Source organism: Camelus ferus, chromosome 6 (genome assembly GCF_009834535.1).
Source record: "Camelus ferus isolate YT-003-E chromosome 6, BCGSAC_Cfer_1.0, whole genome shotgun sequence".
Taxonomy (NCBI): Eukaryota; Metazoa; Chordata; class Mammalia; order Artiodactyla; family Camelidae; genus Camelus; species Camelus ferus.
In genome coordinates this window covers 92,204,154-92,219,370 of record NC_045701.1, presented here as the reverse complement: position 1 = coordinate 92,219,370, position 15,217 = coordinate 92,204,154, and the positions used below count along the sequence as shown (strand labels likewise).

The window sequence follows — 15,217 nt, the reverse complement described above, 5'->3', positions numbered from 1 at the left end:
ATAGTATGCTTCAAATGGTTGATTATATGTTATGAATTTCACATCAACTTTTAAAAAGCTAGTACTTTAAAAATTAAAAAGCAAGGAACCAAAGTCATAAGTAAAAACTTACCAGATAACATCAATTTTTAAACAAAGACAAAAGTGGCCACCTTTAATACAGCATGAGCAGATCATGTACAGGGAAACTGAAGACTAATGGGAGAAAATTATAATAACATTACTTTTTTCCTTTATAAATAATCAAATACAAATGACCGATAATGCTCAGGACATATTTTCAAAGGGGGAGTGGGTAGATGAGTAGACAGAGATGGAAGTTGTGAAGGCAGGGAACAAGGTCCTTTCCTCCCTCTGGTAACTGTCAACAAAAGTTGGAGGCTGAATTTAAACTGCAGGGCTATGGAACGACGATTCAATTTTACAGCCTCGGGAGGCCAAAATAAAGAACCTTTCCACACAGGGTTTACTCTGGTAAAGCATAAGGTCAGAGAATGGGGCAGACAAAACCCTCTGGGCTCCTTTATAAGCCTCATCCCGAGAAACAGACAAAGAGAGCGGCACAACTTCCATACGGATGCCTCACTCTGGGGTTTCTTTGGGGAAGAGGAAAGGCTCTGTCACTGTTAACTTTTAGGGGAAAATATGACTACAAAATATGCTTAAAATTGTTCATTCTCTGCAAATTCTTTTTAAAATTACGTTTGGAGTGCTAAGTGTAATAATTACTATGGTAGGTCAGAGAGAATCCACAGAAAAGTTTCTGAAACTGAACAATTTCAATTTAACAAATACTACCTACTCACTGGGGAGATTTTTTTAAGAGCAGCAATTAAGAGATGGACTCAACTTTTCTTCAATTTCTTCACATTAACATTGAGTTAATACATGGAAAAGCACTCAGCATGGTCCCTGGCACATGGTGAGGACTCAAGCAACGTTCTGTATCTTTTCAAAGAGCCCTTTGAGATGCAGTGCAAACACCACGTCCCTGGCAGTCAGACTTCACAGTGCCCTGTGCAGACTCTGCTAGCCTTCTGTTTGGGGTCATTAGTCTGCACCATCACCATTTGGTTTTATTTCTTTCCTGTTATACCATGAGGTCTTTCCATCTTTCAGCACCAGAGAGAATCTAAACCTTAGCAGATGTTTACAGAATAACCAGAAACAGCCCTTGGCAAAAAGGACCTGGCCACTCATCTAATGGGAAGCGGCTCAACAAGAAATACCTTCAACGCAGCAGGTGATCTCCACCGGCTGAGACTGGGCACGGCGGCCCATCGGGTAGGCCATACTGGGCAGAACACAGGCGCCAAATGTCTAGACCATTTCAACCCTGTAACCCTACCCATGCTATACAGTTCAACAATACTTACACTAGGCACAGTGGAGCTTTTCTTACGTTCAGGAATATCTGCCTTATTGGGATTACTTGCATTCCCAAGCATGGGACTGGCTGGAGCAATTCCCTTTCCTCCAATAGCACTGCTGCTTGGTTTCCTGGAGGGAATTCCATCTTCTTTGAGGTCACTATCTGCAGTGCTGGTCTGACTCCTTTTTGGATATGCCACAACTGAAGGAATAGCTGGTCCAGCTAAAACAAAGAGTTGACTTTTAAAAGTCAGAATATTGTTTCACATTTTATTCTGCGAAAAGAAATATTCTATAAGGTGACCCAAGATTTCTATTCATCTAAGAAAATATAACACAGTAAAATTCTTTAAAATGTTTCCCATTCAGGTATAATGTTTTTGCTACACAATGAGTTCAACTTTAAAATTTCACTTATCAGTCCCTAACTTTCTACCTTTTTTGAGTCTTCTTTTTTTTTTTTTAAGTTAATAAGTTTATACAGTTGTCCTTTCAAAACATCTTTGGGGCTGTTACCATACAGATAACTAATCAAACTAACCTGATGCACACATTATGCAGAATGAACTGCTTCACCTAGTACATCTGAGTGAATCACATCCTTCTTTGTACAAGAGATACCCTCACCTTTTGGAACAGAACAGTACAGATTTACAGGCCATTTCTGTTTGAAGTTTTATTTTGGCTTTTTTTTTTTTTTTAAGCACTCTATCTTCTAGATAAACAGGAATTTGAGTACACAGGGAAAGGCAGTACTAGTGGAGGAAAGCATGTTCCTCATATAAATGACAGTGAGGAAGTGGGTGGATGCTCCCGGTGACATTCCAGGTGGGCAACTGACTGATGTCCTGCGATAAATCATCTAGAGACTCTGATGACACAGGAGATAAGGAGTTCAAAAGAATTTTGGAGATGAATAAGATAACTAATATGTTCATTATATATGATGCCCAGTGGTAATCTCAAGGAATGGCACTGAAAGCTCATCATTTATTCTATGGTAGAAAAGACTTTGTATTTTAGGTCTATTAAAAAGTGAATGGGGTGGGGGTAGGGTATAGCTCAGCGGTAGAGTGCGTGCCTGGCATGCACAAGGTCCTGGGTTCAATCCCCAGTACGTCCATTAATAAACAGATAAACAAACAAATCTAATTACTGCCCCTCCCCTCAAAAAGAATTTAGAAAAGTGAATGGGGTGAGGTGCAGTAAAGCTACTTCTTGGACAAAAATCTAAATGGTAAATCTATTTGAAACAGAATTAAAAGTAAACAAGAGTTTGCTTTTATTTATAGGGGGAGAACAATTAAGTTCTCAATTTGTCAATTTTAACATAAACAAAGAATTAGCCAAGTACAGCATGATGCTACCCTTAATACTTATCTTTCCTCTCAGTATCATGAGTCATCTAATGACATTCTGAACCTTCAGTGTTACTATTGTTTTGTTTTAAAATATTAATTCTACTTAGAAAATTCAAAATTTTTTAAGACTCGAGATTGTGAATAGAAACAGATATTGATACAATCCACTGAGCTCCAGGTCTACTTGTATCATTTACACATGTGCATATTTTAATCACATGTGCAGACTCACAGGACCACCACCAGTAGACAGAACAGTTCTACCTCAAGGATCTCCCAGCCACCCTTTCACAGCCACCCTTTCACAGCCACAGCCACCTCTTCCACCTCAACCCCCTTCCCTAAACCTGGAAATCGTCAACCTCTTTTCCATTTCTGTAATTCTATCATTTCAAAAATGTTATATGAACTGAATCAAAATACTCTTGAGATTTTTTTCCCCCTTCTCAGCATAATTCCCTTGAGATCCATCCAAATTGCATTTATCCACAATTTGTTCCTTTTTATTGCTGAGCAGTGTTTCATGGTGTGGATGTATCACACAAAAATGTGACTTTTATGTAGTCAAATCTGCTAAGTCTTTTCTTTCATGGTTTTTAGTGTTTGGGGCTATAGTTAAAAAGATCTTCACTAGTCCAAATTACAAAGCAAATTATCTTTGCTTTTTGCATGTTTTCTTTTAGTATCTTTCTGGTTTCATTTTTTTAATATTTTCTTCATTCCAACTGGAATCCAACCTTGTATAAGATGTGAGAAATGAATGCAGTTCTTTTTCCTTGTCACCACCAAACCTCCCCAATACCATTTACTGACTGATAGACCAGTAATGCTTTCTTTTTTTTTAAGTAAAAAACCTCTTGAAAATCTGATGATCACTCTTCCTGGAAAAAAAAAAAAAAAAAGGCACACACATACGGGGGTTCACACATGGGACCCAAATTAAGAAGCAAAAAAATTAAGTTGTGATTTTACAGAAGCAGGTATGTGTGAATCATCGGCACCTAGGGGTAGGGAACAAGGGCAGAGATGGGGAGGGGAGGGCAAGCTTAAAACTGGTCTAGTTACAGGCTGGTCTCCTTCACGTGGTACCAAGTGAATGTGCTTCACTAGATGTCATTATTTGAAACCTATCCCATTTTCTGCACTTAAAAGAACAGTGCCAGAGGCATAATCAAATCTTCATGGTTTTCTTTCCCTGATCACTATCTTCATCCCCATAAAGAATAAAAAAGAATGCGGAACTGAGTGATTTTTCTATATACAGAATTTCTGGAAATATTCCTTTATGAACTTTAAAAAAATATATTTTTATTGAAGTATAGTCAGTTTACAATGTTGTGTCAATTTCTGGTGTACAGCACAATACTTCAGTCATATAGGAACATACATATATTCATTTTCATATTCTTTTTAACCATACGTTACTATAAGATATTGAACATAGTTCCCTGTGCTATATAGTATAAACTTGTTGATGAACTCCTTTTTAATATCAGAGGCTCCAAGAAGGCTGATTATTATTACAAAAGCACTACTACAGGAGGTAACGGGTGGTTAGTGGGCAGAGCCCAAGGCGTGGGTTCCACCTCAGGCATTCCCACTTCCACGTAACCTCGGGAGAACTGGTGAGCTCTCTTGACCTATTTCCCTACTGATAAAAATGAGTTTGGTGGGCTCTTTTTAGCTCTAAAATTTTCTGAGCTGGGGAAAAAAGGCATGACCAATCCAGATGGATTCTGTGCTTAAAGAAGAATTAACTTATTAAGGCAGTCACTAGAGATAAGAGAAAACTCCATTACCAGGTTTCTTTCCAGGATTCAGGAACAAGTCCCTTTAAACTGGTTGGTTTAGAACAACGCATAGGCATTTCACTGATTGCTCTGCAATACACAGGCACTGAGAACCCCTCCTTGTTAGCAACTACATATGAACACAAGAAACAGAGACCCAGACCAGCACTTGGTTTACAAATGCCGTCTCTACTAATCCTGGCATCAGAAAGGGTTCTGAACTCTCAGTTTTACTCTAGAATAGCAGACATGTGGGCAGTTCACTGACAATGTCAGTACAATGTGCTGCTTCAGCCCAAACCATACAGAGAGGCATCATCAGCAGGAAGAGAAATGGAAAGTGAGCAAAGTGCCTTCACTTTGGTATAAACTCAAAGCTGTAGACGTCTGGAATACTCTGTGCAGTTCTATATGCCAAGTCTCCAGGTGAAAGGGTGGAGCAGGACAAAGCCCAGAGAAGGGAAATGAACTGAACTAGAGATGAGTGGGTGTTCCAGGTGAGTCTGTAGTTTTAAAAGTTAGGACCAGGCCAACAGAGATTTAGTTCCTGCATGCTGAAATTAAAAATAATAATAATATGTGAATAGTGGGGAGGGTGTGGCTCAAGTGGTAGAGTGCATGCTTAGCATGCACAGGGTCCTGGCTTCAATCCCCAGTCCCTCCTCTAAAAATAAATAAGCAAACCAAATTACCTCCCCCTAAGAAATAATAATAAAAAAGTAAGCTTTAAAAAAAGTAATAAAGCTTAAAAAAGTATGTGAATAAACACATAGATGCTCGAGTCTCTGGATTCCAACACATGGGGCTGCCTTGGAAGTAGAATTACTGGTTGTTGGTAAGTATACCCTTTAGGGTCCTGAGTCTCCTTAAAGATTCACTGCTGTGGTGAAAATTTTTTATGAGTGAGGGTATTTAGATACATCAACAGCTGGAGTGTTGAGAGAATGACACAGGTCAAAAATTTAAACCAAGTAAGGCAAAACTGGGGTACTATACATTTTCCAGGGCCATGCTGTCCAATATGGCAGCCACTGGCCACATGTGGCTTTATAAATTAATCTTAAACAAAACTGAAAATCATTTCTCAGTTTAAGCACTCAACAGTCACATGTGGCTAAGGATTCCACCCAGCCACTGAATGTACCAAGGAGATCAGAGCCTTGAGATAATCATGTTAGCACCTACGGGACTGCTATAAAACAACCAAGAAGGGAAAGCGTGCAATCTCCAACCCCAGTAGGCCAAAGGCAAAAGGATGCGTCCCAAAGTTAGGAGGCCTCGGGTATACAGGAGATGCCAAAAGAACACACTGGAATGGTCTCAGACTTACTTACCATGGTCACTGTACCGCCTCTGCTTCTGACTTGAAGAAACACTTCTCTGCACTTTGTGGTGAGGAGACTGGCCGGTACTGTTGTTGAGGTCACTGCTTGGCCTAACCTTAGCAAGTGAGAGATTGCTGCTAGAACTGGAGTCACTAGCATCCAGCTAAGAGAAAATGAGAAAAACAGAGCAAACCACAACACGAGCCCAAATGGTTTATCAGGAAACTACATTTCTCGGAACACACAAACCCTTATAAATAGTTCACTCAGAGAAAAGAATCACAATGGACAAAAATGACAACCCTAAACTCAGGCAGAAGTTTCTTTCTGACTGCTGGAAACACACACACAGCTTACAGGTAGTTATGTCCTTCTCTCCAGGCTTTTGCAAAAAACTAAAAATGCTCTGTTTACTTCCCCTGATTTTACATAATTTTAAAGCTATTAATGATTATAGGTTAACTTGATGAAAGCCAAGTTTGTGATAATATCCCCTATGAAGGTTATTATCTTAAAGTTAAAATAGTTCAAAATGGTCATAGAAGTTAGATTTGTTATTTCCAGGTAAATTAATAAAAAAACTAAGAGTTTACATGAGCTGAAAATTTACATAAAGGTTATTTCAGGTTTTTCTGATTATTCTTACCTCTGAAGATTTTCTCCCCAACAACAAATACGTAGCTGTGATTTCATCATATTTCATCTTACTAAGAGATTCTTGAATTTCTTCTTGTGAATATCCCATTCCCACCATAATATCTAAAAGAAGGGCATCATACAGTTCATGTGTTTTGTTTGGTTAAGAAATCATTCTGTTACAGGGTAAAATAATTTCCTTTATTTGACACAAAAGATCACACATTTTCTAACATAAATGGCAGTTGGCTTGTTCCTGAGTTACTGAAAGCTATTACAGGAAACTGCAGGTAAACCCCTAAATATGACAGAACAGACAAGCTGATTCATGTATCTTACGCCTGACTTTCCATTATTCCCGCTTTAGGCATATACATCAATCAAAACAGAAAGATGTTACTTGCACACACAAGCAGGCAGGCACAGAGTAATTACCTATTCTTTTCTGGTCTGAGATGTCCAGTTCTGGTTCAACAAATGGCTTAAGCTCATCTTCCTCGTGCCCTGCATTGATCCACCTGTCCTTCATGATTTGCTGAAAGGTGAACTGTTCATTAGCAGCACAAAATAAAACATTCTGATAATCACAATATTCAGGAAAATTTATTTTCAGTACTTCATCCATTATGGCTCAAGGGATAATTAAACAAACAAACAAACAAACAAACAAGTAAACAAAACCTCCATCTTGCGTAAAAAGCCCCAGGATAGTATTCAATATGCCACACAAACCACAGTTCTAAAAATACTTTAAAGACTCCCCACAGTTGTTCCGTATTTCCACTAATGTGATTACCTCTAGAGTGCCTCGTTTTATCGGATTTAGCACCAGGAAACGTTTGAGAAGGTTTTCACAGTCTGTAGACATGTAGAAAGGGATTCTGTACTTCCCTCTCAACACTCTCTCTCTCAGTTCCTTTGGGGAGGTAGAGAGCAAAGAAAACTAGTGAGTCAACTTTTAGGTTAAAAGAGAACTCAGAAAACCCCAGTGAAACCCCTTGATACTGAATTGCTGATACGCTGATAAAGCGTTAGAATATTAACTCTTATCATTTCATAAAATCCTTTTAGCTTTCTGAAGAACCTGGACACAACTGCTTCTTATACCTTCAGGTTCTGTCCGTCAAAGGGGAGTGACCCGCTGACCAGAGTGTAAAGGATGACACCCAGGCTCCACACGTCCACTTCCGGCCCATCATATTTCTTGCCCTGGAAGAGCTCTGGGGCTGCATATGGAGGACTGCCACAAAACGTATCCAGTTTACTGCCAACAGTAAATTCATTGCTAAAACCAAAGTCAGCTATTTTAATGTTCATATCAGCATCTAACAATAGATTTTCAGCCTAGAGGGAAAACATCAAGACAAAAATGAAATTTAACCAAAATATAATTAGAACTGTGATAGAATTAGGCATTTCATAAAAGCTTTTTATAATGGTATAAAGTTAATATATCCTAATGAATAAGAAAACATTTTTTCTAGAGGAAAAAATAGGAGGTAAGTCACAACTCTTAATTTTTTAGCATTAACAACCAAAGACAGATACAAGGTTCAGCTGTCCCTCAGTCTTCGCAGGGGACTGATTCCAAGACACCCTCACTGACATCAAAATCCATCACTATACACAATGGTGTGGCACCATCGGCTTGCCTCAGCCACAGAGGCAGAACCTGGGGACACAGAGGTCTGACTCTATAGATCAATTCTAGCACTAATTTAAATAGCAAATGTCCATACACACACACACACACAAACCTTTAAATAGCTTTTCCAGTTAATAATAAGGGGCTTTTAAAAAATGGATACTTGCTTTAAGCAGAGAGCCACATTTCATGAACAATGCTAAATAAGCTATACAATGGCTAGTACTGAGGAGGGGAGAATCCTAAACTTGACTGAAGACAAAGGTCGAAGCCATTTTTATTTGTTTAAACAACCATTTACCATGTGGCAATCACGTATCAGGTGTTCTGTGTTAGTGTCTTGATACACAGACAGATTGAGTCTTGCCCTCCAGGAGCTCACAATTTAGCAGGGGAGAGGCAGAAAAATAAGCAGCTATACTCTTTGGCCTAAGTGCTGTGACAGAGGAGGAGTAGGGAGCCATGGGCCAGGCACTGGAAGGTACGGTATGGTTTCCTAAAGAGGCTGAAACTGAAGTTGCTGCCTGGAGGTTTAGTTGGTCGTAGTGGGTGTATTGACAAGAAGGTATTTCAGGCAAAATAAACAGTCTAAAACCCAGACGGTGAGACAGTACATGCTTTGCTCAAGAAACTGAAAGACAGAGTGTGGGAGAGAGGTGCAGAGAGAGATGGCTGGGGACGTGGCCATGGCTGAATTACAAAGGGCCAGCCAAGTGGCCTATAGTCAGAAAGTTTGGGTTTTTCACCTAAGGGTGACGGGAAGCCACTGAAAAGTCATTCAGGCACGGAAAGGACAATCTTATTTGTGTTTTTAAAGGCCATTCTGGTTGCAGTGTAGGAAACAGACACGGAAGAAAGAGAGAAAATTGGAAGCAGGGAAGACCAGGCAAAAGGCTAGAGTAGTAATCAAGTATGAGATGCTGCGGTCTGCACTAGGATGGTGCAAATGGGGAGAGACAAGGGCGAGCTCTAGTGATGCTCAGGGAACAGCAGGAACAGGACATGGGGACTAAGTGAACAGAAGAGCAAAGGGGAGGCAGGGACCTGAGGGACATCAGTCATCACAATGAGAAATATAAGTTCAAGTTTAGGAAGGAGGAGTGTAGGCTGTAAACATCCTGAACCTGAGCTGCCTGAGGGATGCTCAGGTGAAGGTGTCCTTCTGTCAGCTGGATACTACATCCTAGAAGAGAGCTTTGGCTGCAGAAATAGATTCGGGGTCTTCCAGCCACTGCAGCTACTAGAGTGGATATGAACGCAGCAAGGGTTGGTGAGCAGAGAACAAGCAAATCGGTAACAATTACGTGAGGAGAAAGAGGAGTGAGTACCAAGTTAAGAGAGAATCTAGACAATGTTGGAGAAATAATGGCTGAGAAGGTGAGAAGAGAAGAGGGTATATGGAAGGAGAGTTAGGGTGAGGAGGTTTTTTGATAAAAGATGGTACAGACTTGAGCATGTTTTTAAAGGGCTGCTAGTGAGAAGCCAACAGAGAGAGAAGGTGAAGAAACAAGACTTGGGAACTGCATTCACTATCTTGCAGTAACCTATAATGAACGAGGATATGAAATTGAATATATGTATATGAATGACTGAAACATTATGCTGCACACCAGAAGTTGACACAACATTGTAACCTGACTGTACTTCAACTAAAAAAATTTAAAAACAAACAAAAAACGCCAAAAAACCATGAGATAGGAAGAAACAGAGTGAAGCAGTCCCTAGAGGACGTAGGACACAGAACACAGAGGCAGGGTCAGCAGAGGCGCTCCGCTGTCTTGTAACACGAGGAAAATTCTGGAAGGTGAAGGGTGAATGCAGGTGCAGCTAAGTTTGAGGGCCTGCTTGGTGTTTCTATTTTCTCTGTGAAATAGGAAACCCTTTTGTGTGCTAGGAGAGAGAGAAGAGGTGGAGACCTGTGAAGTGGGTCTCAAATGGCCACTGTTGTAACAGGAGAAAAAGGGTGCCAGGTAGCACTGAGGACGCTGTCTGAGAGAGTGTACATTTTTAAAGGACCCCAACTGTTTAGTGATATGATTTTTCTCCAGAGACCAACTATGGCTACCCTAACTGAAATGTAAAATATATTTTAGGGTTTTTTTTCCCATACTAACAACACAATCCAATCTGTACGTCATCTGTGTCATAACCGCCAGGAGAACGGAACACAAGCAAGCAAAGGAGACACTAGTAGGGGCACTGTGACTCACCTTGAGGTCTCTGTGAACGATCCGCTTCTGGTGGCAGTACTGGACTGCAGACACTATCTGGACAGGAGATGCAAGGTTGTGAGTCATCAATGGTGCAGATTCACAATTAAGATGAAAATACTTTGTCAACATTCACACATGCAAAGTACGCAGTGGGCACTTCAATGTCTGTGTGCGTCTCTAAATACAATTTTCTCATGCTCTGAACTTTCCAGTTTGGAGAAATGCCAGGTGGGGTGAGAGCAAGAAGAGAAAGGTGAAGGTGTTCTTCCTATTCTCTCCAGTTTTAACTGGAAAGTCTCTTCTCGGGCCCTGTCCCCTGGCATTCCAGTTATTTCTGAATGTGGTGCCAGGACTCAACGAGTCATTGGCATCCAGAGGACTTTGGCTGCCTGGGCCCAGGAGCAGAAGGCTCTGGTGCAGCCTCTCCCCACCCAGCTGGCAGCTGCAGACTGCCCATGCCCACTGTCTTCTAGGTTGGTCAGCTTGCTCCCTGCAATGCTCTCTTCCTTCTGGCTGATGTGGGGTCAAGGACAGCAATAGTGACTTCACTTCTCTGAGGACCAGTTTCCCCTCCTTAAGATGGGAGAATGAGTGCTGTAGTGGACACAAACGACACAGCGTGAAGACTGCTACTTGCTCCATGAGCGAGGACCCCTTGCTTGCAGCACACCGTATGCTTCCATTTACTCAACTTGGATTATGCCTGTGATTAGCACAGTTAAATAACCGCTCTGCTGAAATTTCACACTTACTAGGCATTTTTTAAAGTATCCTATTCTAATTATAAAAGTTTTATATGCTTATAGAAATTTTAGGAAAAACAGAAAAGCATATACAAGAATATGCTTGTATAACCACCAAATAGAGATAGTATCTCTTGTTATTTTGGTGTATTTGCTTCTAGTCTTTTCTTTGGCATGATGCATGTGTATTTAAATATATATATAATTACATATACACAAAACTGGGGTTATAACAAAAATACTGCTTGTTTTTCCAAGTCACCATCAACTTTTAGTTGTAAGCAACACTCACCTAATTACACTGGGCATAAAAACTTAGAAAGGACTGTTCTAATAGTTGATATTTTGGTTCAGAAAAAGCAGTAAGGAGCAGCTGGGCTGGGGGTAGGGTGGGGTGATGCCAAAATTAGGGTGTCACCGAGCAGTTTCATACTTTATAAAGTGAATATTCAAAAGATCAATCAGACCCATTCGTAATCGCCAACTAGAGGTACACAAATTCCAAAATCAAAATACAGGTTTCAGAGCATCTATCACTTTGGACACCAATTACACTGTTCTATTTTGTCCTCTTGAAAACTGGGAAAGTGAAATAGATTTGTTTCCCTAAGACACAGGAAAATTTTATTTTCTGCCTGATTCAATTTTCCCTGTTTTTTTCCCTGCATATTAAGATTTCTCTTGTAGGTTATTTTCAAATTCTGCTTTTGAATCAGATTTGATAATTTCCTACCCTTTCTCAAAGAGAATTTCTCTTCTTTTACTTCCAAACAGCTCAAAGCTAACCTAATGCTACAATTACCTGAACATACTCAACTTTCAATTGCTTTTTTGCATTTTGCTTTTAAGCTAAAAGAGGTTATTTCTAAATAAGGCTGAGAACCTCGATGTTTTCTAGGTTACAACATGAACGCAAGCCTAATTCATTTCCAGTCATACAAGAAAGAACGGAGGCAGCAACATTAGCAAGCCACCATGGAAGAAGTGAGGCAAGAAGATGGAGCCAGGAATCTATTCTCTTTCTTTGAAAAGAACAAGAGCTCAGCCAAAAAAAATTAAAACAGCATATGCAATAACCAGGATGAGAGTGGTGAAGGGAGTGGGAAGAGGAAAAATCATCTGCTGATCACTACGGAAAGAACGGCCTATTCTGGACAGAAAACAGCTCACGCGTAGTGTACCTGGTGTGTGGCACACCTTCCTCTCTGGTATAAACAGGAAAGCTTTTTATTGAGTCTAAGTAATGATGACTTATAAACTTTTGGAAAGCATGGCAATTAGAAACGGAGAAAAGCAGAAGCACCAATATCATACTTGACCCTTCCAGGTTTAAATGAGCTGTCTTAAGGAAATACTATAGCAAGGAGAAAAGACTGCATTAATTCTAAGTACTGTAAACCAAGTTATTAATTGTTAAAGTACATAAACTATCTTTCTTGGACCAACTAACAGGTTTATCAAATGCTCCAAAATTTCTGCAGGGAGTTTAAAATAAAAATCTGAGTGACAACTGTCCAAGTCCCTCTGACAAGTGGACTCCCACCTGGGGGATGGGTAGTGCTGCAAGAGGGTAGGGGTCACAGGTTTAAGCAATAAACTGCTTCCCTGGAGAAGGTCCAGGCTCAAACCTGCTGTTGCCAGCCAGCACTAGCCTTTTCCTCACAGTCAATAAATCCGATTTGCATAAACGTTTGCCAGTCAGATTCATCTGAGTGGTGAGGAATTTAAGTTTTATGAGGCAAAAAAATCTTGGCTTATTAGGTGGCCAATGTATAAAAATTAAGAGTACAGTTATGGAAAGGGCCAAACAGACTTGTTCTGTAATAGAGAGAAATTTGAGCTTCCTTCCATAGACCACAGAACAGTCTTATCAGAACTGGAAAGAATGTCAGAATTCATCAAGCATAACTTCCTCTTTTCATAGCTAGAAAAACAGGGTCAGGGAAGTTAAATGACAGTCAAAGGCAGCTTCAACTTTGGTATTTAACAGGTTTAATTCAAAGTACCACCAGTATTTCTTAAGCTTTAAATTAAATTTAAGCAACAGCAAATAGCAGAAGTCGAGAAGTGTATAAGTAAGTCCTTAACTGTAAACACTAGATTAAGCAAGTCAGAAGAGGCAACTGTAAAGAGAAATCTTGAAATAAACTTGCCTTTCCAGATACTGTGAAACCTTTAAAGACGTCTATCATACCTCTACCTACACAACCTTTCATGTGACTAAAAAAATTTAAGGGTTCTGAGAGAAATGAGCCTGTACTGATATTTAAGTACAGTGTTAATTTAAAAGTAATAAAGTACTTGTTCCTTCCCTTCCACATTATGGCCTGTATGTGCAGTCTGGCCCACACCTGCTTCTCTGCGTGAAGTATTGCTGGAACACAGTCACGCGAGCGTATTCATTCAGATATCATCTGCAGCCGCCTCTATGCTACAGCAGGAGCATTAAATAGTTGCAACAGGCTGCATGCCTACAAAGCCTAAAATATTTGCTATCTGGAACTTTACAGAAAGAGTTTGCAGATTCCTGCACATCACGATGATTAAGAATTTTAGTTTTGGAGTCAGGGAATCTGGGTCTGAATCAATGATAGATCTGCTATTTGCCTGGCATCAAATTTTGGGCAAATTATTTAATCTTCCTGTGAGTCAGTTTCCTTATCTTGAGCAAATGGGCATAATACTCCTTACAAACAAGGCTGCTGCAAGAAATACATTAATCCAGATAAAGCACTTATCTCCGTATTTAGTAGGTAATGATCAATTAATAAACAGTAATCATTATTAATAAAAGCAGAAGAGTTAAGTCACCTTTATGCTTAAAACTTGCTTATTAAAATGAGTGTCTCTTTAAGGAATGGGGGTAACGACAAAGAAGAAGGTAAGCCATTAATTTATAGGTTAAGTTCCGTTTGGTTTTACCTTATGTAAGACAAAATTAATAATGATTGTTTTGGATTGTGACATTCTTTTTGCTAAAAAATTGGAAATGGTTTTAATTAATGCAATCACAGGTGTTTGAAAGGTTCTCTCGTTTTTTAAGGCTCAACTGTCAAACACTAAGGTTAAGAATGAGACTAAAATCCCAATTACAAACCTAGAAATAGAACCCATGGCTGCCTCTAGCACAGTGCCTTAGGCATGAAAGCACTAAATAAATTAATAAATTTCTGTTGAACTAAATGGCCAACCCCTGCTCCAGACAACGTACCCTACAAACCGTTTAAAAAGGCAAGCACTTGTTTGCTTCAGGGTTTAAGTTAGATAATGTTATTAGATCAATAAACTAAAGGTGCATTAATCCATACCTGTCTAAATTTAGCTCTTGCTTCTTTTTCCTTCATTCTTCCATGTGCAACCAAATAGTCAAACACTTCACCTATAATTGAGAGAAATGAAAGTAAGCAGAAATTCTACTTTGGAGCATTAACTGTCCCATAAACTGGTTAACGTTTCACTTTTAGTAATGCTCTTGTTTTAATTTTTAAATGTAAGTATTAAGATAAACAGGAATACATAGAATTTGAACTAAGTTAGCCTTAACTATGGGCAAAGTTTATTCATAAAACCTTTTAAGCTGGAGAAAAGCCTTAAAATTAAATTCTCATACGTTTAAATTATATAACTTTTATTTTTTAAAGGTTATGTTTCCAGATGCTTTAATAAAAACTTAGCAATGAAAATTGGAAGTTAAAATGGATAAGTCACTTGTTTTAAAAGATGTCTTCACTATAGGATTATGACCAAAAGAGCATTTCCTGAATATATTCACTCATTCATTCAACCAATAATGAGTGCCTACTAACTGCTGAGAAATGTTCTAGGCCCCGGAGAAATACAGCAGTGAACAAAGCAAAGTCCTTTTCCTCATGGAGTTTACATTCTAGTAGGGGAGACAGACAATAAACAAACAAACGCAATATAGCGTACCAGATAAGAAACACTGGGAGAAGAGTCAGGGGAAGAAACAGGAAGTGTGTCTGTGTGGGTCAGGACTGTGCTGACTTCTGCGAGGGAACGAACAGTGTAGTTATCTGGGAGACAGATTCCAGACAGAGAAAAGAGCAAGGAGCCCACGAGGCCGAAGAAGCGTGAACAACGGAAAGGGGGGCGGGGAATGAGCAGAGAGATGG

General features: G+C 39.6%; 1 protein-coding gene across 17 annotated transcripts in view; it reads right to left on the bottom strand.

Annotated features, from left to right (window-relative positions):
• MARK3 (microtubule affinity regulating kinase 3) overlaps positions 1 to 15,217 on the bottom strand; it is a 92,384-nt gene that overhangs the window by 16,417 nt on the left and 60,750 nt on the right. For 14 of the 17 annotated variants that reach the window (XM_032482741.1, XM_032482744.1, XM_032482742.1 and 11 more), the window contains 8 exons: positions 14,393 to 14,463; positions 10,339 to 10,395; positions 7,591 to 7,827; positions 7,280 to 7,399; positions 6,919 to 7,018; positions 6,494 to 6,606; positions 5,857 to 6,010; positions 1,377 to 1,594 (listed from right to left, as the gene is read on the bottom strand). In XM_032482741.1, coding sequence (XP_032338632.1) covers positions 1,377 to 1,594; positions 5,857 to 6,010; positions 6,494 to 6,606; positions 6,919 to 7,018; positions 7,280 to 7,399; positions 7,591 to 7,827; positions 10,339 to 10,395; positions 14,393 to 14,463 — 1,070 coding nt within the window. The remainder of the gene's footprint in view (positions 1 to 1,376; positions 1,595 to 5,856; positions 6,011 to 6,493; positions 6,607 to 6,918; positions 7,019 to 7,279; positions 7,400 to 7,590; positions 7,828 to 10,338; positions 10,396 to 14,392; positions 14,464 to 15,217) is intronic. The other 3 variants (XM_032482745.1, XM_032482748.1, XM_032482750.1) reach the window with 1 other exon arrangement.